The sequence below is a fragment of the Lithobates pipiens genome, unplaced genomic scaffold, assembly GCF_037356315.1.
Source record: "Lithobates pipiens isolate NorthernLeopardFrog02 unplaced genomic scaffold, aLitPip1_a1.2 Scaffold_8, whole genome shotgun sequence".
NCBI lineage: Eukaryota > Metazoa > Chordata > Amphibia > Anura > Ranidae > Lithobates > Lithobates pipiens.
Genome location: NW_027507903.1, coordinates 590,895,606 through 590,922,956, shown reverse-complemented (window position 1 = coordinate 590,922,956; position 27,351 = coordinate 590,895,606). Strand labels below are relative to the sequence as shown.

The window sequence follows — 27,351 nt, the reverse complement described above, 5'->3', positions numbered from 1 at the left end:
AAGAGTGGATTACCGCCGCTGGAATCTTTTTTTTAATAAAGGAATTTTTCAAAAGTGTGTTTGTTTTATTTAACCATTTTTTACACTTTCTTTGTGAAATGGTAGGGGTACTTTTGTACCCCCTTACCATTTCAAACAGGGGGGGGCCGGGATCTGGGGGTCCCCTTGTTAAAGGGGGCTTCCAGATTCTGATAAGCCCCCCGCCCGCAGACCTCCACAACCACCGGCCAGGGTTGTGGGGATGAGGCCCTTGTCCTCATCAACATGGGGACAAGGTGCTTTGAGGGGTCACGGACCCCCAAAGCATCCTCCCAATGTTGAGGGCATGTGGCCTGGTACGGTTCAGGAGGGAGGGGGGGCCGCTCTCTCGTCCCCCCCTCTTTTCCTGCGGCCTGCCAGGTTGCGTGCTCGGATAAAGGGTCTGGTATGGATTTTTAGGGGGAACCCCATGTCAAATTTTTTTTAAATTTGATGCGGGGTTCCCCTTAATATCCATACCAGACCTGAAGGGTCTGGTTATGGATATTTAGGGGGAACCCCACGTCAAATTTTTTCTTAAATTTGAGGCAGGGTTCCCCTTAATATCCATACCAGACCTGAAGGGCCTGGTAATTGAATTTGGGGGACCCCCACGCTTTTTTTTTTATTTATTTATTTATTTATTTTTTTATCAATGACTTTCAATGAGTGTTCTCTGTATTACGGGAGCCGACAATTCATAATAGCTGCGAGTGATTTTAAAGGACTTTTTTTCCTGCATAAATGACACTTTGTGCAGGGACAATTCTAAGCACGGGAAACATGCGCCCCTTCACAGGCATACTATAGACAACCCCCCCCCCTACGAAATTTAAAGGAATATTACACTTTTATTGTTTCACTTTAATCATTATTAAAATCACTGCTCCCGAAAAAACGGCCGTTTTTAAAACTTTTTTTTGCATTGATACATGTCCCCTGGGGCAGGACCCGGGTCCCCAAACACTTTTTAGGACAGTAACTTGCAGAATCTTTTCTCTCTAATCTTGGACTAATAGAGGTAAGGTTAAGCACATTCGACCACAGGTTCTATAGACAGATTGTTGTCAGAGTCATGTCGAATCTCCTATTCTATATCGAACTGTTGTAACAATGAAAACGAAAATAAAGCATTTATTTATGTCGGATCTTTCGTTTTTCGGATTTTGTGCTTTCGTTATCGTTTGTCAAAACGAAAACGAAAATAGCTGAAATTCGGACGAAAATGCATTCGGACGAAAACGAATGCACATGTCTAGACATTACAGTGTCCAGGGCAAACCAAAACACAGACCACATACTACAGGAACAACTGGATGTGGCTCTGAACAGGATTGACGACCTTAAAAACCGTTTCAGGAGGGACAATTTCAGGGTCAGAGGTATCCCAGAATCTGCCACAGACGCCCCCAAAGCAAGACAGGGCCTCAAAGACCCTCATCCCTGCCATATCCCCACACAAATTGGAGTTGGACAGAGCACCTTGGTCACTGGGACCCCCAAGAAAGGACGGGGTCACCCAGGGACATAGTAGTGAAACCGCACTATTACAGTGTGAAAGGAGGAGATTATGACAATTTTATGACAACAATCCCGCATATCCTTCCAAGCACAGGACTTACAGATCTTTACAGACATTTCCCCAATGACCATTCAAAGACGCAGAGCACTTAAACCACTGCTTCAGATCCTGTCACAGAAGGAAATCAAATATTGGTGGGCTTTCCCCTTTGCACTTAAACTTACCTATAAAAGCAAAACCTACTCCTTCACTACCCTCCCATAGGGCAAGCACTCTACTCCTACAAGCCCGATTTCCCCCATGTGGAAGACAAACAGAAGTAAGCGCCTAAAGGAACCCATGCCTACCTGAAGACAGAATAGACACCAACTCCTTCTTTATCCCACGGGGCACCACCTTACTCTGCAAAATCAACTGGGTTCTCCTTCCTGACCTGGGAGAACTTTCTGATACCCCCGTACTATCTCATCCAATCCCCTTGATAAGAGCAATTACTCTCCTTAGTGTTAGTTTTGCAACCACCCTCTAACAAGACTTTGGGGCAAAAGGATCCTACCCTATCAAGCAAATGCCTGAGAGGGGCCTACCGTTTTCACATAAGGAAACTTATTCTGAGTCTCGGTCAGCCTCAAGATCAGCCACCAATACCCGAAGCTCATGAAGGCCTGGACTTCAACAATTCACCCTGAAAAAGGGGCCTCTAAGGGCACAATTAGCTGAAACCTGGCGAAATATGACTCTTTGCCCGACCTTCCCAACCCCATATGTCTAGTACCACCCCCCTCTCAACTTCCCCCTCCAATTCCCTTCCACAGCCCTACCCTTTCCCGACTGGATATTAAGGATTAAGTTAGAGTTGTCCTGCTGACTTTGTTCCAATTTTGCAACATCATTATAGTTTATATATTTGTTAAACTTTATACTTGTTGTTTGCTTTTTCTTAGCTCCAAGGTTAGCTATTGCTGGGGCAGAAGTCATGCGCCTCCACCCGTCTCTCGAATATGGGCTTTCTATCCTCGAGTGATGGAAAAGTAGTCCTCTTCGGGGGCTGCTTTGATTTGGTACTTAGCGACAAAGGGGGGACCTTTGCCCTCCCCTTCGCTGCAGGCCCATGTTAGGCCTATTTGTACTTTGTCTCTCCCTCTTCTTCCTCACTAACCTCCTCCCTCTGGTTGTCAGTCCACAGATGACACTACTCCTTGTCCTGGATCCAGATCCATCGCCAAGCTTCACCCAAGATCGGTCCAACTCAGGCAAAAAAAAAAGTGTAGGTGATGTCCATGTTTATAAACCCCTCTTTTCCCAGGGTCATGTCTGCTAACACCACACTTCCCCCATCTTTCAGAATAGTATCCCATAATGTGCAGGGACTTAATTCAGCAATAAAGAGAAGAAAAATCCTTCAGTCATATCACTCCCCAAAAAAAGTGGTATTACTACAGGAGAAAATGCGGCGCACAAAACAAAAAATATAAATGCATTTAAAGTAACGCATTCATGTATAAAAGTCCAAAACAGGTACTGAAAGTATAGTAGGGGTCCCATCACCATCACCGAACACGACAGACCCTTACCATCAGTGCAACGATAATGCACAAAATAGAAAAGCCACTTTACTCCACTACTCCTCACAAGCAGTACACTGGAACCAGAAATCTCTCCAATCATGAACAGGTATTAAGATTCACATGCAGTTCAGCAGTCATATGGATATAGAAAAATAACAACGCTCATTGCGCAGATATCTTAAAAAACGATGCCCAATTTATTAAGAAAAAACAATTCCACTCACATTTAAGTTGATTAAAATAGGCAAAACAACTGAAGCATCCAGCGCTTCAGTGATAGTCGCTGTAGTGCAGTCTGTCCAGGTCCCACATTAAGCCAGGCTCTGCCCAACGTTTCGATCTCTTCAAAGTGTATCATCAGGGGCATGGCTAAAGCGTCTATAGAGACAATGTTAAATAGACAGACTGACCCGGAACAGGAAGAGCCCTGCATTTCACACATCAAACAGGAAGAACCAGCAAGACAGGAAGTGATCTCAATCAAGGGCCACAGTTGTTCTGCCGCAAAGAAAAACCCAAAAAATAATAAAAAAATGAATAAAAAAACAAGGTTCCATAAGTACTCAATGATAAACTTAACACATGCCCCATAAAAATGAAGGCGTCATGTATAAAGTTCTTTTAAATTGCTTAAAAACTTTGTCAAAACAACCAGATTAGCATGGGGTATAGACTGACCACAGAACAGCGACATCTTGGGTTGAAATAGTAAATTTATACACAAAACATTAATTACCAACAGATTATATATACAAACAGAGCATATAAAAAAATGGAAATATTCCACTAAAACAATATGAACACAAAATAAGTACGTCAAGAAATTTTACATACTACAAAAGAAAATCCTAAAAAATGAATATAAAGAGGAAAAAAAAATAACAATGATACTGAGGAAAAAAAATGTACAAGAATAATAATACATAATAATAAACAATGTAACTAAAGTGAACACCATAATAATGAGAAAAAAACCAACAGGGCTAATATAGACAATATCCATTAATAACATACCATCACACATGTAAAAAAAATTCAGCTATTATTGATAAAGGCATTTAGATCCCATTCAACGTTCATTCCATGTGGATGGTATGTCATATCTCCACGGATTTGGTAGTGCCAGTCCTCCCTCATCCCTTTATAGCTGTAATGTGCGCAAACGTATTCTAGCTGCTCCTCTTTTCCATATTAACTCTCTAAAAAGGTATCAATTTTCTGGAACCATTTCTTATATATCCATACTGGTGAGTTGTGCAAAATATACTATAGTTGTGGCATCCATATCATTTTTATTAAGTTGCCACGCCCTGCTACTGATAAAGGGAAACAACTGCAGATCTTACTTTTCTGTTTAACATTAACCAAAAGAGGAATTATATTATTATTGATGAATTGATTGGGGGGTCTCTAATATGATGATCTAATAGCCATCACCAACAGCTCTATCACAAGGGCGAATAGTAGAGGGGGATAAGGGACACCCGTGTCTTGTTCCCCTCCTTAGTTGGAACCTCTCTGAACGTTCATTATTTACTCCAACTTTCACTTGCGGTGCCTCCATAGAGTATTTTTATCCAGTTAACCAAGGATGGGCCAAACTGGAACTCCGTAAGAACCCACCAGAGATAATGCCATTCCAGGCTAGCAAAAGCCTTAACAGCATCAAGGGACAGAATGGTCCTTGATCCCTTGTTATGTGTTGGGGTCTGTAGGCTTAAATATACCAGCCTAATGTTCATGCCAGTAGACCTATCTGGTATAAACCCAAATTGGTCTGGATGTATAAGTTTTTGGATTATTTTATTCAATCTGGCTGCCAACACTTTTGCCAAGATTTTAACATCCATGCACAATAAGGATATAGGCCTATATGAGGACACCTCAAGTGGATCCTTCCCCTCCTTGGGAAGAATGACTATAGTAGCTTCCATCATAGAGTCAGATAGTCTTTTTTTCCACAGTTGCCCAATTCAATACCTTTAATAGTCCTGGAAGTAATATATATTTCCACTGGAAGGCCATCCAGCCCAGGGGATTTTTGATTTGCTATGGCCGCTACTGCCTGTTGTAGTTCTTCCAGAGTTATAGGGACATCCAATCCTTCTGTCCTTCCCTGAGAGGGTCGGGACCTCCAGTCCCTTAAAAAAGGCTCCCATCTCACCTTCAGCATCTTCCTGTTGTGACCTATACAATTCTTTGCAATACCTTTTAAATGTATCTGTGGTGTATATGAAGAAATCTTGCCCTCTGATGTCTTAAATGCAGGGATAATAGAGGAGGAGGAATTTGTTTTAACTAAGACAGCCAACATGCTCCCCACATTTTTCCCCTCCCTGAATAAGCTCTGTTTTTGAAAGAGCCGATTAATCTCCGCTTTCCTTAGCACAGTGATTTGAAATTCTTTTTGTTTAGCTAACCAATCTCTGAGCTTATCAGGCATTGGGTCCTCCAATATATTGTTTTTATGCCTTTACCACTCCCTCTCTAATAGCCTCTTCCCTTTCTTTGGTCCGCCTCTTTATCTTGGATAATTGCTGTATTAGTATACCCCAGAGAGATGCCTTAAGAGCATCCCATATCACCCCTGCTGGGGTCGTACCAGTATTTGTCACAACAAACTCTTTTAAAGCTATCAACACCTCATCTGGTTTTCCCCTTAGCTCCATCTAGAATGTGCTTATTTTCCATTCACCAGGATGAAGATAATGGAAAAATAGTGAGGCCGGGAGTCCAAATTAGTCTCTTAGCATATCGAATTGTTTTAGATTACCATTAGAGGTCAAGTGGCATAGGTAGTATATGCCCCTGGATCTCCTTTGTTCTGAGTCTGATAGGGAGTGAAAGTCTGACAGGTCAAGATTAAACCAAAGGGGAGTGTGTTCATGCAGTGCTGGTGATTGCATTTCGGTCATCATTATGTCCCAGATACATCTGTAAAGGTGTAATAAACTTGAGATTTTGCATTCGATAATGGTTACAAAGGGGTCCCTGGTTGAGTGGGACCACTTGGGGCAAAGGAAGGTTAAGAATCTTGCTCTATCAGTTTTCTCAATATGGAACAGTTGTGCTGTCATATAATACATATTGAGGTCAGGTAGTGCTGTCCCTCCCAAATTAGTAGGGTTCTTCAATTTGTGCTATGGAAGTTTATGCCTACTTTTCCCCCATATGAATGTTTTAAGAATAATTTCCATCGCCTTGAACTGCCGAAGCACCAGATATACAGAGGAGTGCCAGAGTATATATAAGATTTTGGGTAACAACACCATTTTAACAAGGTTGATGCGCCCCATGACTCCCAGTGGCAAGCGGCAATCTGGCCCAAATTTGAGCCTTGTGCTTGAGCATATCAAAGAGAGGTTGTACATTCAGTCTCACATAGTCCACTGGTGTCCTGGTAACGTGTATACCCAGATATTTAATATGATCAACTCTTTGTAGAGGGAGTTGAGCCAGTACCTGGGTCTCTGGGAAGCTAATGCGAGTATTTGTGATATGTCCCAATTCATTTTTAGTCCTGAGAAGGAGCCAAATCATTCTATAGTGGCTAAGGCTTTTTGGAGTGCGTCTGTCGATCTGTCAATATATAGCAGTGTGTCGTCGGTGTAGGTGCTGACTGTCCCGCTGTGTCTGGGTTGGATCGCAAGGACACTGATAAGGGTTCTGCTGCCAATGCGTATAACAAAGGGGAAACCCCTGGCGTGTGCCTCTGGTAAAGGCAAACTGGTCGGATGCCCAGCCATTAGCTATAACCCTGGCCACCGGGGTCTGGTATAGTAGTTGAACCCACTTTATGAACCTAGGTCCTATACCAAACCATTCCAAGCATGCCCATAGGTCCAGCGCAACTACCATTCTAGTGCCCGTATTGTCATGCTGCATCTGCAGATTAATGAATAGTCTCCTCAAATTAAAGGAGATATTCCTTCCTGGCATGAAACCCACTTGGTCATCATGTATGAGGGAAAGAATAACCGCGTTGAGGCGGGTAGCCTGGATCTTAGCAAGGACCTTGACATCAACTTGCAATAGGGATATTGGGCGATATGATTCTGGATGGAGTGGGTCCTTACCAGGTTTGGGGATTAATACTATTGTGGCTTCAGGCATTGATAAAGGGGATAATGGAGGTCTCAAATATGTGATTGTATAGTTTGTGGAGTCTAAGGACTAGAAATTCAGAGTATGTTGAATAAAGTTCCACCGGAAGTCCATCGGAGCCTGGTGACTTGGAGCGGGGGAAGACCGCTATGGCTTCAGCTATTTCCTCTGTGGAGAGGGGTCTATCAAGATCCATCTTCTGTTGGTCCATAAGGTGTGGTAGTTGTATCTCACCTAGAAAAGATTCAATGGTTGGTTGAGCATCTCCTACTGTCGAGGTGTATAGGTTGGTGTAGAAGTCCCTGAATATCTCAGCGACTCTTTTGGGTTCTAGTATCATCGTACCATCATCAGAGCAGCTAAGTGAAATAACTACGGCAGGGCGGTCCTCACAATGTACCAGGTAGGCCAGGAACTTACCGGCCCTTTCACCATGTTCAAAAAGGTTTTGTTTGCAAAAGAATAATTTGCATTTTGATTTCTCATGTTGCATCTGCGTGACCACCCTAGAATGCAGCTTGAGTGTAGCAGCTCTCTCCGTTGAGGGGCCATGCAGAAATTATTGCTCTGCTCTAGTTAGATACTCTATTGCTTTCTCCAGATCAGCCGAAGAGGCTCATTTTAGACTATTTATGCGTGCAACCAGGTTAGTTTTGACATGTAATTTAAAGGTGTCCCAGACTACATGAGGTGGAGCAGAATCATCATTATCCGCAAGAAATTGTCCCCATGCTACCAAGATATCATCCTCCTCCAGCAGCAGTGTCAGCCAGAAGGGATTTAATCCCCAAGCAGAAGGTGGTCGGTTATAGGGTAATGTTATGGTGACCCAACAAGGATTATGGTCCGAGAGTGATCTCGGTGAGATGCCCGCATCCTGCAGTCTGGGAAGCAGTGAATGAGATATTAGAATGCCCAGATCTCCATGTGTCAATGAGGCCGAAGCTTCCAATGAGCTTTGAAAATCTGGTAAATAGGGGCAAAGCAAGTGGAGGTGGTGGGACCTGTAGTCTATCAAGGCTGGGGTTAATGGTCGTATTAAAGTCCCCTGACCAGATTGCTGGGACAGCTGGATGTAAAGCCATGTTGTCCAGACCCTCAGATATAAGTGTAGACTTAAAATGGTGGGGGTATATACATTGCTAATAGTAACAGGGGATCCCCGTAAACTACCGCATGCAGGAATACAAACCTACCAGACGGATCAATCCTAGAACCCTGGAGCTTAAAGTGGACAGCTTTGGCAACAAGTACAGTAACTCCCCTGGAGTGGGAGGTGTATGATGAGTGATATGCCCACCCGACCCAGGGATGTTTAAGAGCCATCTGGAGGCGTCCTTCTATATGGGTTTCTGTCAGAATAATTATGTCAGCGTGTTGTTTCTTCAAAAAGGAAAACACGGCATATCTTTTAATTTGATTGTTTAAGCCCCTTACATTCCAGGTAAGTACTTTTAGGGAGGCCATAGATTGTGTGAATGGAATAGTAATGCTCCAGGGTTCTTGGTAATAACAGTGTGTGCCCTCCCCACACTCAAGCAGCACGCAGAAAAAATACATAGTGATATCATACATTGTTTGCTGTTCCATTTGACATTTACCTGTATACATTGTAACAATGTTCAATGTTCCTTTAACTAATAAAAGTAACATTTCCCCCCTCCCTTTGCCTTGGGTGTAATAGTTTATTTTTTCCCTTGGGTGTAATAGTTTATTTTTTCCCTATTCTATAATGGTCTTGTTTTCACTTTTTGCTTAGATTTTTTTCTACAGTCATGTAATAATTCATATGCAGTTGATGTTCCCTCTCTCACTATCTGTACATTAGACAGTGTAATCCGTATCATTGGTGCTGATGGTCGATGTTGCAAAAAATAAATAAAAAGATATCAGATTGGGTATTATACCATGTTACTTATACAACAAGAATTATTTGTTCACAAAACTTCTAAAGCCACCCAAGAACCACATAACATGTAAACTCATATAAACCTTTAGATTGCTCCAACCTGAAGAAAAAAAAAAAAAAAATGACTGTTGGTGGGTCAGTGAGGGTGCATAGAAGACTGAATGTGTCCTGACAAATAATAACTCACGAATTGCCCTTATGAGAACTAAGATGTCCAGAATAGGGAAAAAGAAGCAGATTCCTTTTTGTTTTGTTTTTATTTGTAAATTCCTGGTTGAGCCAAAGATCTTTCTAGTGTTTATTTTATTAATGTGGTAATTTATTGGATGTCACCCAAACCTTCTCTGAAGCAATTTTTTATAGTTGTAAATTTCTGACTGACCTAAGAATCTCTGCATCATATAAGAATGAATAGCAAAGCAACACACTTGGATACTGTTAAACATTTGGCAGTTTGGAGGAACCAATTTTCTATCTGTATTAGCATTGATTTTTCCAAGTCCATTACTATTATTGCTTTCAGGCAAAGCTAGTGCCAGGGTGCCTGCATTGTATTGCAGTATAACATTGACATGTATTTTAATACAATAATTAATATAACATGATACATATGTGAAGGGAATTATCAAAAATGAAAGATGAATGTGTGCTTTGTCTAAATGTAGAAATCATTTGCATTTAGCTAACAGTTGTGATCTGTAGGACTGTGCCTTTTTTTTTATACAATGTATGCTCCATTCTCTTACATAAAAGGGTTATTGACCACTTTTATTTTAGGGGTATATTTATCATGAATTTTGATTAATATTCCACCAAAGCTTAGGGATTAAATTTAAATCACGGTCCTTTTGATTGCCCTTGCCAGTTACTCTAAATAATTTTCTGTCTAGGAGAAGGAAAGCTATGACATATGGTACACAACTTTTGGCAGTGAAAAGCCTAACTTAGACCTTAACTCCCAAAAGGGATAATTCCATTTTAATACTCTATCCCTCCCCAAGCAGAATTGCTAGTCATTTTTAGTTTTTTAAATCTATTATATTTATTATTCACACCATCCCCTCCATCATTCTGGCTTAGGCCAGAATGACTTATACTTGGTCCTGTATCATCTCCCAGGAGGCTTTAGGATTGACACACAGATCAGCCGTAGGTTGGATGCCAGCACCCAGAGAAGGCAGCAATTTAAAATGAAAAACCAAGGTGATGGTGCAGATCCCGCTGTACGGCACCCAAACAGCAGATCACTTTAAGTATACATTTCTCATATAAAAAAATATGCACATAAATCTTTATATGTCTCAGGTAAATTTTTATTCAAAATACAATTACAGGTTTCTCTTACAGTGTCCATGATGAATCTTTTTGTGTTGAATAAGATGTGTCTGCTGTGAAAAGCTCAAATCAGATTGGAAACATTTAGCTCCCTTCTCTTATGTGTAAGTTTTTTGATGCTGTCCTCCTTGATTGTGAAACATTTTCCATTTAGGAACAAGGATACAACTTATTTTCTGTAATTCTTTTGATAAAAAGAACATTTTTAATTTGTAGTAAGCACTTTCAGAATATCTGACTTTCTAATCTGTTTTTAAGTGTTTAGTCAGATTTTACTTTTGTGAGAAGCACTTAGCACATCTTGAACATCTAAAATCTTCTATCCCATGTGGACCCTCTGGTGTCTGATCAGATGTAATTTATTTCTAAAACGTTTATTACATTCAGAGCACAGATATGGCTTCTCTCCTGTGTGAATCTTCTGGTGTTGAGCAAGACCAGATATTTGTGAGAAGCACTTGTTACATTCTGAACATCTGAAAGGCTTCTCTCCTGTGTGAGTATTCTGGTGTTGAGCAAGATGATGCTTTAGTGAGAAGCTTTTGTTACATTCCAAACATCTAAAAGACTTCTCTCCCGTGTGGACCCTCTGGTGATCGATCAGGTCTGAATTATTTCTAAAACCTTTATTACATTCAGAGCACAGCAATGACTTCTCTGTGTGGACCCTCAGGTGTCTCATCAGATTTGATTTATCTCTAAAACTTTTATTACATTCAGAACACAGATATGGCTTCTCTCCTGTGTGAATCCTCTGGTGTTTAGTAAGACCAGACATTTCTGAGAAGCACTTGTTACATTCTGAACATCCGAAAGGCTTCTCTCCTGTGTGGGTCATCTGGTGTTGAGCCAGATGATGCTTTTGTGAGAAGCTTTTGTTACATTCCAAACATCTAAAAGGCTTCTCTCCTGTGTGGACCCTCTGGTGATCAATCAGATCTGAATTATTTCTAAAACCTTTATTACATTCAGAGCACGGAAATAACTTCTCTCCTGTGTGGACCCTCTGGTGTCTGATCAGATTTGATTTATCTCTAAAACTTGTATTACATTCAGAACACAGATATGGCTTCTCTCCTGTGTGAGTCATCTGGTGTTTAGTAAGATGATGCTTTTGTGAAAAGCTTTTGTTACATTCTGAACATCCAAAAGGCTTCTCTCCTGTGTGAGTCTTCTGGTGTGCAGCAAGATGATGCTTTTGTGAGAAACTTTTGTTACATTCTGAACATCCAAAAGGCTTCTCTTCCGTATGAACACTCTTATGTCTCGCGAGCCTTGCTTTCGTGCTAAAACGTTTATCACATTCAGAACATTGATACAGCTTTACTCCTGTGTGAATCATCTGGTGTTCAGTCAGGGACCTACATTGTAAAAAGTTTTGATCACATTCAGAACAATTGTATGACTTCACTCCTGTGTGAATCTTCTGGTGAAGAAAAAGACTGGCCTTTTGTGAAAATCTCTTGTCACATTCTGAACACGTAAATGGCTTTTCCCCTGTGTGAGTCCTCTGATGATTAATTAAATTAATTTTTTGTCTAAAGGATTTGTCACATTCGGAGCAAGAAAATAGATTTCCATTTGTGCCATTCATCCTACTTTGTTGTAAGGACTTTTTTTTTCCAAATTTCTCTTTAATCCACCTGCAATGAAATGTAAAAAGGAATGTTTAAAATCAATCAATAAAATAGACAAAAAGGAAACCAAACAGATTATCAACGCTGCCAAAGCACAGAAAGGGGAAGATTACACTTTTTTTTTTGGTACATCAGCGATGGAAGGAAATAATACAATGGGATCACTAAAATGAAAACAGGGCACAACACATGTTGAGGGAGAGCAGGATGTAGTAAACCATTTAAACAATTACTTCTGTTTGGTAAGGATGGGAGTTCTGGCCAAACATTGGCTGTTTGGAAGGTCTCCATACAACCAAATTATAGGGTCATTTGACCATTTATTCAGCTTGCCAAATGACCACAATGCACTGTGCGGTGTCCTTAAAAAAAATCCTTAAAAAAACAAAAAACAACAATCTCGACCTTAAATTACCATGTCTTCCCTCCTGTGTTCTTCTTCCTTCTTACTTACCCTTACTGAATCTTACCCACCCTACCCTAACCCCCTCTCATCTCCCCCTTTACTTAAACCTCTTTCGGTACAGCACCTGCCCCCACATTTGTGAGCAGGCTTCTACACTCTAGGAGGGTAGGGTGAAAGGGAGACCAAAATAGGAGAGAAAAAAAAAAGGGAATCAATATTCAAGTTTTAACTTCTATAACCGTTTCCAAGGCTAATTATATAGGGCCCCTGGTGGAATGCAACACACTTCATACCCACCTGCTTCCTGGCACCTCCTTCTTAACCTATCTCTGAGGAACATTGTACCCAAACTGTCCATATGGTTTCAAATTTCCCCTGTTGGCCCTTCACTGCATGAACCCATCTTTTGGCTTCCATTATCAGGTTAACTTCTTTTTACAGTCCAGTAGAGTTGGGCAGAGGGTCTGTTTCCAAAACCTTGGAACCAATATTTTAGCTGCATTCAGTAAACGTGGTACAATACTCTTCTTGTAAGCTTTCATGGATCCGGACGACCCGGATGTGTATGCCATCTCTTGCACGTATGAACTTATAGATGTGGAATAAGTTGATTCAATAATTTTTTTAATTTGTGCGGCTGTTAATACCTGATTTAATTCTCTTTCCCACTCTCTATGAAATAAGGGACTGTGGTGTTCTGGCCATTAAGAATCAGTCTGTACATCTGTGACAGCAAATGTCTAGCGTCCGTCAAATGCACACACTGACCCTTAAATGCCGTAAGTGAGTTTAGAGGTCTCAACAATGGCCTCATTTTAGTAAAGAAGCCTGCCATTTGCTGATGTCTCCAACCCGCTATAGGTATACTCCCCCAAAACTGACTCCAACTCCGAGAGTGTTGACAGGACTCCACGTGGGGCAAATTTGCCTCATGTGGTGTCTCCATCCTGCCCCCAGAAATCCCATCCCCTCCCCTGGAGGGAACCACAGGAATCCCTTCAGTGAAGCCAGAGGGGACATCTGAGGGGCATATTTCCCTACTTTATTCAGTTTGTCCCAAACTGACCAGGAGTTTCGAGTAAGGCATGATGTCCACTTCGAAAGTCCTCTTGATATACTCGGAATCCAGGTGGCCCCCGCTAAGTTCCTCCCTGCCATTAACTTTTCTAATGGATCTAATTTTTTAGTACATGTGCAGCTGATCGCACTGTTGCCATTTCCAAACTTTGTCTCAAGTGGGGCAAAAACATCAACCGTTTGGGAACCACATGCTTGAAAAGGCATTTAACCACCAACCACATATAAATCTGTCCCTTCTCCTTACTCATCTCAGTCTGTCCCTGCTATACCTCATGACCTCTCAGCAGCCTCCACTGACAGGGATGATGGTATAGTGCAGGATGCTAGGCTGCGTTAGCGGTAAAGTGCCGCTATTTTTAGCGATGCTTTACCGTCGTTTTAGCAGTGCTTTTTGGCCGCTAGCAGGGTGCTTTTAACCCCCGCTATTGGCTGAAGAATGTTAAATTCTCCTGAAGAGCGCCGCTGCTGAAGCGCTTTGCAGGCAGTTCGGCTGCGCTTCCAATTCATTTAAATGGGCAGGGGTGTATACACCACCCCACACTTTTTCTAATGTCCTGCAAGAGCATCACTCCAGTGTGAAAGCACTCAGGCTTTCACACTGGGGCTGCAGGGAGGTGTTTTTCCCGGGGGTTTTCAGGCGCTATTTTTAGCCCTTTAGCGCCTGAAAAGGGTCTTAAAGCTTAATAAAGCAATGGGCCCTGATGACATTCATCCTGAAGTTCTAAGAGAACTTAGAGGTATAATTGTTAGACCATTAACGGATCTTTTGAACCAAACAGGAGACGGTCTCTATGACTGGCGGAGAGCTAATATTGTACCTATCCACAAGAAAGGCAGCAAGGCAGAAGCTGACAATTACAGGCCAGTGAGTTTAACATCAGTTGTAGTAAAGTTAATGGAATCACTCCTTAAAAACACACAACTTGCTGAACCAAAAGCATCATGGCTTTACCGGGGGCATATAATTTCAGACTAATCTGGATTTAACTATATCACCAGTATTGTGGACCAGGGTGTTACTGTGGACATAGCCTATCTTGATTTCAGCAAAACATGTGATGCACATCTACTTCAAAAGTTGTACAAGCTAGGACTTGGGAGGTTCAGTAAATACAGTATGCAGTTGGATAAAGGATAAATACCAGAGTGTGGTTGTAAATGGGGTTCAGAACAGAGACCAGTCACTGATGTACCACAAAGCTATATTACCTAGGGAAAAAATAATCCTTTGACAGAGTAGAACATTGGGGTACAGTGTTGACCAGCAATACAGAGGAAAAAGATTTGGGGTATTTACCTCAGATGATTGTAAAATAAGCAAAGTGTGTGGCAGTGGGAAAAGTGAAAAGAATTCTAGGATCCATCATTTGAGGGGTTTTAGCAGGCGGAAGGGGGTCCTGATTCCCCTATATACTGTACATCTTTAGTGAGGCCTCGTTTAGAATACGGTGTCTGGTTCTGGAGAACTCACTTATAAAAAGATATTAAAAGGATAGAATGAGTCTAAAGATGAGTAACAAAAAATATGAAGCGAGACTTCAGGAACTTAATATGTACAGTCTGGAGGAAAGAAGAAAAAGAGGAGATATGATTGAAACCTTTAAACACATCAAGGGCTTGAATAAGGTTTAAGAAGGCAGGATTTTCAGTATGAAACCAAGATCAAGAACACATGGTCATGACCGCAAACTAACTGGAGGAGAGTTAAAAACAAATCTTAGAAAGTATTATTTTACTGAAAGGGTAGTTGATGCTTGGAATAGACTTCCAGCAGAGGAAGTGAGTCAGTCAACAGTAAGTGGTTTCAAACATGCCTGGTACAAACAGATTTATACTCAAAGAAATTTAACAAAAAAAAATAAAATAAGTGGACAGATTCGACAGACCCACTTGGTCTTTTTTCTGCTGTCACTTTTCTCTGTTAAATATAATTCTATGGCATACTTGGAGTTTAAATGTAGTAACTTTTGGAAACATATTCAAACCATCTATGGCCTGGCTTAAGTCAACATTGCTGGGCACTCGCATCGGCTCCAGGTGCGAGCGGTGGGTGCATTCATGTGCCTCCAGCAGTGCATGTGCACCCCTACTGGCCACAGGGCAAAACGATGTAACATAGCATTGTTTTGCCCGGCCGTGCTATTCTGCAGTAAAACTGCGGCGGCTGGTCAGCAAGTGGTTAACTTGCTGCACATTTTCACTGGAAAGTTGTACACTTGCAGAGCACGTGAAGCACAAGTTCTAGTTGACACTTTTCCAATTTGTAGCAAATTTGTGTGGTAAGTCTCAAGCTAGAGCAAAGTTGCAGTGGTGAGTCTACAGCATGAAAATTCAGCCACAGTGATCACTGTGGCTGGATAACTCAACCAAAACTTGAAGCAGACTTGCAAAGAAAGTTGATCTGGAGTCCTGCAATACTTGTTGAAATTGTGCAACATACTTGTAAAACCTGGCAAGCCTAGTAATAGCTTAGCAAGTCATTTTCAAACTTGCAACACAATTGCTTGCTATCTGGGCATTGCCAGCTTTAGACATTTGTTTTTCAAAGGAACCATTTTCATCATGCTCCTAAGCCTTTTCTCCTCAATGTGTTAGAAAACAAACACAGAATTTACCCCCACTAAAAATTGGAAAAACTGAGGAATGCTCTTAAAATAGAAAACCCTAGTTAGACTTGCCGGTAATGGTATTTCTACGAGTCTTTCAGGGCAGCACTTGGAGAGAGCGCAGCTCCACCCACTTTCCCAGGAAACACTGCAGATCACTTTAAAGACCGGACACCTCCACCATGGCCTCAGTTGTTCATAGAATACCTCCAGCCATGCTGAAATTAAATAAGCAGAACATAGCAATAACAGCACATTTTTCAAATACAATCTAGGGTGGGTCATCGGCGCTGTCCTGAAAGACTCATAGAAATACCGTTACCGGTAAGTCTAACTAGGGTTTTCTCCCTTCGTCTTTCAGGACAGCATCTGGAGATAAGAGAGTACTTACTCTAGGGTGGGACCACCGCCTGCAGAACCTTTCTGCCAAACGATTGATCTGAAGCTGAAAGCAGGTCCAACCTGTAGTGGCGGGTGAAGGTGGAGAAGCTTGTCCACGTAGCCGCTTTACAGATCCGATTCGGAGAGGTCCCTGCTCTTTCCGCCCAGGATGTTGCTACTGCCCGAGTGGAATGGGCGACTACCCCTGAGGAGGGCTCTACTCCGGATGCTCTATAGGCTTCCCTAATAGCCTTTTTTAGCCACCTAGCTATAGTATTTTTGGATGCACTATAGCCCTTCCGTGGTCCTGAGAATACGACGAAGAGAGTTTGACTTCCTGAACTTACTTGTAATCTCTAGATAGTGTAATAGGCACCTTCTTACATCTAGGCTATGAAAAGACTTCTCCTTAGCATTTGAAGGACAAAAGGTAGGTAGAACTATTTCCTGCGTCCTATGGAAGGCTGTTGAGACTTTTGGTAGGAAACCCGGGTCAGTTTTAAGAACCACCCGGTCCGGAAATATGTAACAGAAAGGCTCCACTATTGATAAGGCTTGTAACTGGCTTACTCTTCTAGCAGATGTAATAGCCACTAAAAAAATTAACTTAAGCAACTAAAACCTGATAGTCGCTTCTTATGGGGGTTCAAAAGGTTCTCTGGTCAATGCCTGTAGAACCAATGACAAGTCCCATTTTGGAAAAAACTTAAATGGTATAGGCCTAGCTCTGGCCAACGCCTTAAAAAAAAAATCTAATAAGCGGTTCTTGAGATAACTGTCTCTCAAGAAAAACTGATAAAGCAGCCACCTGTGCCTTCAGGGTACTGGCTTCCAACCCTAGTTCCATGCCCTCATGGAGAAATTCAAGAACCGAAAGTATCTCCTGGGGAGGGAATTCCTTTGATAGGCACCAGGAGTTAAAACGTTTCCACGTTTTAAAATAAATTTACCTAGTAGTATCTTTTCTACTTCCTAAGAGGGTTGTGACGAGCTTATCAGATAACCCCTTTCTTTTTAAGATTTGCTCCTCAGTAACCACCCAGTTAGGTTGAGTTGCCCGATATTCGGATGCTTAAGAGGTCCCTGGGTTAGCAGATCCCTTCGAAGCGGAAGAACCCAGTGGGGTCCCACCATCATCCTCTGTATGGTTGTAAACCATGTCCTTTTGGGCCAAAAGGGAGCCACTAGAATCAGACTTGTGGATTCCCCCTGCAATTTCTTCAGAACCAAAGGGATCATCTGAAAAGGGGGGGGAAAGCGTAGCACAAGTGGAAGTTCCACGGTTGTGCTAGGGCAGGGATCCTCAAACTACGGCCCTCCAGCTGTTGCTAAACTACACATCCCATGAGGCATTGTAAAACTCTGACATTCACAGACATGACTAGGCATGATGGGAATTGTAGTTCCTGAACAACTGGAGGGCCATAGTTTGAAGACCCATGTGCTAGGGCATCCAGTCCCCTTGCCTGATCTTGCCTGTTTAAAGAGAAGAAGGCCTTCACTTTGGTGTTGCTCCGTGACGCGAATAGATCTATCTGAGGCAGTCCCCATCTCACTGTCAGATCTTGAAAAACCTCGGGGTTCAAACTCCATTCTGTCTACCGAATTTTTTCCCTGCTCAGAAAATCCGCTACAACATTCAGGTCTCCTTTTATGTGTACTTCTGATATGGACCTCAGGTTTCTTTCTGCCCATGACAGAATCTGACTGGCCAGGGATAGCAGCACCCTGCTTCTTGTGCCCCCCTGCCTTGTTATATAGGATACAGCTGTGACGTTGTCGGATAAGACCTGGATATGGAGACCTTGAACCACTTCTTTGAAGGCCCATAGTCCGAGCAGGATGGCCCTGTGTTCCCTCCAATTGGAGGATCTCCTGGCCTCTTTGACTGTCCAGCTCCCCTGGGCCATCTGTCCTTCCAGGTGGGCACCCCACCCCCAGGAGCTTGCATCTAGTCAACCTCCGGTCTACCGGAAAACACCAAAGTAGACCCTTGTCTAGATTTGAGTGACTTCTCCACCACCAGAGCTTTCTCTGAACCTGGGGGGGCATCCTGAATTGCTTCTCCAGGGACTCCCCGTAGGACCAATTTTCAATATTGCCTGTTGGAGATCCCTTGCATGGAGGCGTGCCCATTGTACTGCAGGGATGGATGCTGTGAGGAGGCCCAAAACTGACATGGCTGCCCTGATAGAAATAGGCAGGTTTGTCTGGGTCCTCTTCACGGCACTCTGAACCTTTTCTATTTTCTCTACTGGGAGAAAAATCTTTTCCTGTCTGGAGTCGATGGTGTATCCCAGGAACTTTATCGACTGAGATGCAATCATGCTTGATTTCTCCCTGTTTATCAGCCATCCGAGACCCTCTAAGTGTCTTACTGTCCTTCCCAGGTCCCTCTCCAAAAGATGTTTTGTATTGGCAAAAATTAAAAGGTCGTCCAATTATGGAACGATTGATATACCTTCTACTCTGCGGGGCTGTTAGGGCCTCTGCTACGATCTTTGTAAATATCCTCGGAGATGAGGATAGACCGAACGGGAGAGCTCTGAACTGGAGATGTAGCACCGAGCCTCCCATCCTGACCGCAAACCTCAGATATTTCTGTGAACCTGTGGCCATAGGCACATGGAGATATGCATCTCTTAGGTCTATGGATGTCATAAAACAGTTTGGCATCAGAAGACTCTTCACCGAGAAAATTGTATCCATCTTGAATCTCTTGTATCTGATCGATTTGTTTAAAATCTTCAGATTCAGAATCAATCTGAATTTGCCCGATGGTTTCTTTACAAGGAAGATGTGTGAGTAACAGCCTAGCCCTACCTCCTCGGGGGGAACGTACATGATCACCCTTTGCTGCATCAGTTCTTGCAAAATAGAGATCATGGCTACTGATTTTTCTGGGTCTCGAGGAGCCTGGGTTACATAAAACCGACCGAATTCCAGCCTGTAACCCTCTTTTAATTGTTTTGAGGATAAACAGACTGTTTGTCACTGACTTCCACTGCGGAAAAAAGGCCTGTAACCTTGCTCCCACAGTTGGAAGACCGTCACTGGCTCTTTGGGTTCGGGGTAGGGGGGGGCGGAATAACACTCCCAACTTGCCCCTTCCCTTCTGCGGCTTCCAGGGCCTTCTATATCCTGTCTCTTTGGTTTCTGAGGTTTTTAGAAAAGCAGGAAAAATTTTAGTGCTCTGGGGGATCACCTTCTTTTTAACAGGAAAGCCCTTCTTGTCGGCCGTTCTGTCCAGAATGGCTTCAAGGTCAGGGCCGAACACCAAATCTCCCTCGAACGGAAGACCGCATAATTTGGTTTTTGAGGCAGTATCCCCTGTCCATGTCTTCACCCATAAGGCCCTACGGGCTGAGATTATCAGGGCTGAGGACCTGGCTGACATCTTAATTGATTCTGCCGAGGCATGTGCCATATACCCCACTGCTTTTAAGAGGACATGCAAGGTATCGAGCAGGTCCTTTCAAGGCGTTCCTGCCTCGATATGGTCTTTTAACTGTTCCAGCCAGTGCTCCAGATTTCTGGCTACTACTGTTGAAGCCATCACTGGCTTAAGGTTTGCCAATGTTGAGTCCCAAGTCTTCCTTAGGAGAGAATCAGCCCTTTTGTCCATGGAATCCTTGAGGATACCCATGTCCTCAAATGCAAGATCCGTATTCCTTGAGACCTGAAAAAAGGCAGCGTCAAGCTTAGGTTTCTTGTTCCATACCTGAGAGCTATCCTCTTCAAAGGGAAACCTGCGTTTGAGGGACCTGGAAAAGAAAGGAGCCCTCTCAGGGTCTCTCCATTCCTTTTTGATAGTTTCGGATAGAAACGTATGCACCGGGAACACTCTGTGTTTCACCTCGCCCAAACCCTGAAACATTTTGTCATGTAGTGACAGTTGGGCTTTATCCTCTGTGATATTCAGAGTAGTGTGGATATTTTTAAGCAGGTCATCCACCTCCTTTAGGGATAATTTATACCGGGATGATGAAGCAGAAGCCTCCTTTACCTCCTCTGCCTCCTCCTCAGAAGTAGAGGACCTACTATGTTCCTCATCCTCCGAGTCACTGCCCCCCCCTGGATGCAGATGCTGGGGAGTGAGAACGGGGCGCTGAGCTACTACCTGCAGCTGGGCGTCTGTCTAAATAAGACCGGAAAGATTCAAAAGTATCTGATAATTCCTGAAAGAACTTAGCAGCTCTCCCTGCTGAGACGCAGGGGTAGTGGAAGCTGCTTCTTCTTTGACCAAGTCGCTTATGCAGGACCTGCATAACACCTTGGTCCAAGAATCTCTAAGTACGTTTTTACATGATGGACACCTCCTCTTGCTAGGAGGGGAGACATGTTTGGTCTTTTCTTTCGCCTTCTGAAATATACCAAAGGAAAAAAAAACAAAACCTCAGTTACAATACACATGAACAAAGAGAAAAAAAAAAAAAAGACATGCTGCCAAATAGAACAGATTAACAATTTTCAAATTCTATTTGCTCTTCAGCCAGTGAATCCCCCCCACAGACTCAATAAACAACTATTGAAAAGCATTATTCCTAAATAGCATCATAGGAAAAGAATGCTGCAGGCTTCCCAATGCAAGGAAGGGAGGAAACGACATGGCTCAAACAGTAATGACAGAGACCACTGCCCCTGCTTACCTGAGCCTGGCTGACAATCGTGGCTCCTGCTCCTGCCACCGCCGATTGATCCTCCTCCATCGTTCAGCGAGGATCAATGGCGTCTGGGAGCTTTTATCAGTTTAAATTCCACGCCAATCCCGGGAAGTGATGTCAGCTGAAGAGACCGCCCCCTCTCCCTGCGTTCCAGCGGCCGGAACCGGAAGCCGCGTCGCACCGCCGAAAGTCCCGCTCCCGGCCGGAATGACGCGCTCGTCATCTGGACCCGGAAGACATGAGCCTGAACGAACGGCGCGAGATATGAATCCCAGCAGCATCTCAGACCCAGCCGCCGGTCTAGAAGAGGGGGGACCTCCACGGCCTGACCCCCCTGGGTATGAAGGAGAGCGGACACCGGAGCGACCCTCGCACGTGAAGGGAGGAAGCTGGGCCAGGTCTGTACCAAAAAGAAGAAACAACAATGGTATGCCTCCAACTCTCCCCACCTGGAGAGAGCGCAGCACCCCTTGGTTCCCTGCAGCGCTTCCACCATGGCCGGAGGAAACACTACAACTGAGGCCATGGTGGAGGTGTCCGGTCTTTAAAGTGATCTGCAGTGTTTCCTGGGAAAGTGGGTGGAGCTGCACTCTCTCCAGGTGCTGTCCTGAAAAACGAAGGGAGAAAAATGGAATACAACTCTAAGGCCTCATGTACACTGGACATTACAACAACGTTATAAAAATTTCAGTAGCTTTGCAGTGAGTTTTTCAACATTTTTGCAATAGCATTTTTTGCGTTTTTCCACGTTAGCGTTTTTTTTTTTTTTAAGAATTATTATTTTTATTTTATGGATCAAAAATGTTAAAAAATGCTGGTGAGCAATGTTTTTGAGCATTTATCGATGTTTATTAGCGTTGGAGCGTTTTTAAAGCTGAAAAACGTCTCTCAGAACCCACTTTTTTTTTTTGTTTTTCTTTTTAAAGCTCAAAAACTGCTGATAACAGCCTATGTGTGCATGGACACATAGGATAACATGATGGAGAGTTTAATGACTGTAGAAAAAAACATCTACAGCCAAAAGCAGCTGCTGTAAAAACTTCAAAAAACGTCCAATGTGCATGAAGCCTGATAGTGTATGGCCATCTTTACGTTTCAACATTCTTTTTAAAGATTTTCAGAATATGAGAAAATTAACAGCATAGAAAAATGGTATACAGGGGCCTGAAAACCCCAATAGGGACAAAAGAATAACAATACAGCACTAAAGGAAATCAATTTGAACAGATACTTGCATTGTGCACTATATCGACTCAAACTGTATATTACCTGGAACAGGTTAAAAGGCGGTTAGACAGTATATGTTACAACTATGGTGTTGAGGGCATACGACTAGTGGAGTAGGTAGTTATCATACATTACAGGAGTATGGATGTGCTAGCCAAGAGTCCCATAGTAGATTGAACTTTGTCAGAGTCAGGCCCCTTTCACACTGGGGCGCTTTGCAGGTACTACAGCGCTAAAAATAGCGCCTGCAAAGCCCCCTGAAACAGCCGCTTCTGTCTCTCCAGTGTGAAAGACCCGAGGACTTTCACACTGGTGCGGTGCGCTTGCAGGACAGTCAAAAAAGTCCTGCAAGCCACATCTTTGGAGTGCTGTAGGAGCGGTGTATTTACCAGTCCTAAAGCACCCCTTCCCATAGAAAACAATGGGGCAGCGCTGCAAACCCGCCTGCAAAGCACCGCTGTGGGTGGTTTTAACCCTTTTTCGGCCACTAGCAGGGGGTTAAAACTGCCCTGCTAGCGGGTGTATAGTGCCGCTAAAATGACGGTAAAGCACCGCTAAATATAGCACCGCTTTACCGCCAGCGCCCGCTATGCCCCAGTGTGAAAGTAGCCTCATTCTTCATAATATGGGCATCTTTAGAGTTGTCACTTTCACTGTCGCTGTCAGCCATCCCCATTGGATGTTTTCCGCTCACCCAGGGCCGGTGCTACCACTAGGCGGATTAGGCAGCCGCCTAGGGCGCACTGCCACCTAGGGCACAACGCTGGCTGCTGTGTATACACAGCTCTCTGGTGTGGAGATAACAGTCTTGTGTGTAGAGCTGGGCGTCAGTATAACAGGACAGACAAGCGTGAGGAGGAGGGGAGGAGTGAGGAGACGGGCGCAGCTCAGTAACTCGAGAAAGCAGAAGAATTTTGGTGGAGCTGCTCTGCAGTACATGTGTATAGGAGAGATCTGCACTCTCTTCCTAGGAACAATACACAAAGCAGCCTGTAAGTGTCTTCCGCCCAGCTCCTGACATTCATCCTGGGCACTGACAAACACTCCTAGCTGGGGGTGGGGAGAGCCGCAGATCCCATGTATAAGGAAACACCAGTGGAGGAAAATACAGAGACTGGTGTTTGTAGATGCCGCCCTATACACACCACTGATCCCCGAGCCTTTACATTTGCATTACATCCACCCCACTGACTGCTCTGTACACACTCAGCCCGCCCATTACATGGCACAGTAAATAGTTCCTTTGATGTCTGCAACTTTCAGGAAAGGATGATATGATATCAGCGTTCAGTTCAGCTCTTCCCGATAACCCCCGAGCTCCCGGGAATGTCCCCCCTCCCCTGATCACAGCACAGCAGGTTGGAAACAGAGGATGTGGGTGAGTGATCAGTGTCCAGCTACACAATGCTTTTACTGATATCGGTACTGTGCAGGGCAGTCAGTGTGTCGGCTCTGTTTTTTCTTTCTTCTGCTGGTGACCAGGCTGCTGCCCACTAGTCCATAGGGATTCTCCAGGTTACTGCTGATACTAGTGCAGCATTTACTAGAACTGGGCTGTATTTTCCTTCACTTGCAGCATCTGAAATTGTCTTTGCCCCTGTACACACGGTCGGAGATTTCCACAACCAAATCCATCGGATTTTGTCCGAAACTGTTGCATACACACGGTCGGACAAAGTTGTCGAAAAATCCGATCTTTAAGAACATGATGATGTAATTTCGTTACGATGGGACTACATTCAGGCTAGTAGCCAATAGCTTTGATGTAGGAATTTGATCTGAGCATGCGTGGCACTTGGTCCGATCAAAATTCTCTACACGTCATCGGAGTATGTCCTATCGGCCCAGTTGGTCGGGAAATATTTCCAACATGTTGGAAAATTGGGTCGGACGGAATCAGTCCGATGCATACCACACACAGTCGGATTATCTGACGACACGGTCCGATAGGACACATTACGACGGATTCTCTGACCGTGTGTACAAGGGCTTTTTCTCCTCTCCCTTCCACCAGCAGTCAGCAGCTGCAGGAAGAAAATATAGCCAATCATTTCTAATAAATGCTGCCCCCCCAGAGGTCTGCACACCTGCTGTGCCCATTATGAGGGGTTCCCACCATCCCTCTGCTGATTTCTGGGGTCTTTACACCTGCTGTGCCCATTATGAGGGGTCCCACCATCCCTGTGCTGAGTTCTCAGATCTGTACACCCGCTGTGCCCATTATGAGGGGTCCCACCATCCCTGTGCTGAGTTCCCGGGTGTGTACACCTGCTGTGCCCATTATGAGGGGTCCCACCATCTCTGTGCTGAGTTCCCGGGTGTGTAAACCTGATGTGCCCTTATCAGGGGTTCCCACCATCCCTGTGCTGAGTTCCCGGGCCTGTACACCCGCTGTGGCCATTATGAGGGGTCCCACCATCCCTGTGCTGAGTTCTCAGGTCTGTACACCCGCTGTGCCCATTATGAGGGGTCCCATCATCCCTGTGCTGAGTTCCCGGGTGTGTACACCTGCTGTGCCCATTATGAGGGGTTCCCACCATCCCTGTGCTGATTTCTGCGGTCTTTACACCTGCTGTGCCCATTATGCGGGATCCCACCATCCCTATGCTGAGTTCCCAGGTCTGTACACCCGCTGTGCCAATTATGAGGGATCCCACCATCCCTGTGCTGAGTTCCCGGGTGTGTACACCGGCTGTGCCCATTATGAGGGGTTCCCACCATCCCTGTGCTGAGTTCCCAGGGGTGTGTACACCTGCTGTGCCCATTATGAGGGGTTCCCACCATCCCTGTGCTGAGTTCTCGGGTCTGTACACCCGCTGTGCCCATTATGAGAGGTTCTCACCATTCCTGTGCTGAGTTCCCAGGTCTGTACACCTGCTGTGCCCATTATGAGGGGTTCCCACCATCCCTCTGCTGAGTTCCCGGGTCTGAGTGTTCACCCGCTGTGCCCATTATGAGGGGTTCCCACCATCCCTCTGCTGAGTTCCCGGGTCTGTACACCCGCTGTGCCCATTATGAGGGGTCCCACTATCCCTGTGCTGAGTTCTCAGGTCTGTACACTCCCGTTGTGCCCATTATGACGGGTTCCCACCGATAGGCTTCACTGATGGAGGTGACACTGCATATAGGTATCACTCAGTGCCCATGGGCACTGATAGGTGGTACTGATGGGCCTGCACTGATTATCAGTGCCTTAAATTATCTGTGTACATATCCCCTGTACAGGGCCAGTGCTACCTATAGACAAGGTAGGCGCCGGCCTAGAGCACACATCAATCCGGGGTGCCGTACCGATGCCCCTCCCCCCCCCCAGGCTCAGTGACTGACTCCACCCCCAAAATGGTAGCAATCAATAAAAAGGTGGGGTATACATGGGCAGGGAAAAAGGGGTGGAGTCAGGGGTGGGTCCAAAGGGGCGGCAAAATGAGGTTTCGCCTAGGGCAGTGATGGCGAATCTTGGCACCCCAGATGTTTTGGAACTACATTTCCCATGATGCTCAACTACACTGCAGAGTGCATGAGCATCATGGGAAATGTAGTTCCAAAACATCTGGGGTGCCAAGGTTTGCCATCACTGGCCTAGGGTGTTAAAAATCCTTGCACCAGCCCTGCCCTCACCTCTTGTACCAATATTAAACCATATATTTTTGGATTGCCCATCATTTTCTATTACTTTGACAATGGTCACTAGGAAAAGTGAAGCTCTCTAGGTGGCGGATATGGAATTTCATTTTTTTTACCCCTATGTATACAATATACTTGTACACTGAAAAATAAGTGCTAGCAATAAAATTATTTAGCAAATTGTAAAATGCACTATAATTTTCAGTATCATAAAAGATATATATTTTGAGTAACATGACTTTCATTTAGATATGAAAGGTGACACTTGATCACTTGGGTAATACAGTACAGTATTATATATATATATAATAATGCAATACAGCATGACAAAAAAAATAAAGCACACAATTACAAATGAAAGTGGCTATTGAACCTGATAACATGTATGAGAACCCAAAAAACATGTAAATGGAAAGTACTATATCTTACTTACTATGCTGTAGTATTGGGATCCTTCAGCTGCTCCTTGTTTTCTTCACCTGCTTGTAATCTTTCTATCTGCCTGAGCTCTGCTTCACCATATAATCATTCCACCCCCATTCACTAATATGAGACTACTTTGGATTGGCTAAAAGGATCTATTCAGAACAAGGTAAGGTGTGTTTGCAGTTGCTTAAAGGTCTACTTGCGTTTTTTTGTGTTTAGGTTACTGCTCCAGGTGTGATGACTCCATTAACATATGAAGGTTTGGAGGGAAGACAATAGGAAGGCATGTAAATGTAAAATACTTACACTTACCATTTATATAAGATGACACTGTGTTTGTAATATCAATGACAGAGGAAGGTGTAGAGGGTATACAGATACTTGTAGTCATTTGTGACTTTACAGTTTTATGTTATAGTATACTTGGTACTTTTATTTTTTCCATAAATCTCTCCACTATGCCAAATCAGCATTAATAGTGGGGTGGAGGGACCCCACTGTAAGGGTACATTTTACAACAGCTGGACTTTAACCCCTTCCCGCTGACAGTACGCGGCCTTGGTTTTGAAGTGGTTGTACCAGGGCGATGCATGCAGCTATATGCATCAACCAAGTACTGTGTGGTGTGTGGGTTTTTTTTTTTTTTTTTTTAAGAGCTGACGGTCATTTTTCTTGGGATAACAACCGATTCGGCTAGCAGGTGCTCGGCTGTTATCCCAAGCAGCGGATGGGGACTCTCCCCTTCCTGCTGGCTTCTGTGGCTCGCCCGGGCTCTCACTGGGAGGCCAGAGCACATTCACTGCCCAGCCTGGGGACCCCAATGAAGCCGGAATCAGCTTAGATC

At 44.0% G+C, this 27,351-nt stretch overlaps 1 protein-coding gene across 1 annotated transcript in view; it reads right to left on the bottom strand.

The window, feature by feature from the left end:
• The window catches only part of LOC143962292 (uncharacterized), a 214,771-nt gene extending 188,207 nt beyond the window's left edge, over positions 1 to 26,564 (bottom strand). The window contains 2 exon segments of the mRNA XM_077471595.1: positions 11,110 to 12,099; positions 26,515 to 26,564. Of these exon segments, the coding sequence (XP_077327721.1) occupies positions 11,110 to 12,050 (941 nt within the window). The 5' untranslated portion in view covers positions 12,051 to 12,099; positions 26,515 to 26,564.
• Between the last annotated feature and the right edge of the window lie 787 nt (positions 26,565 to 27,351).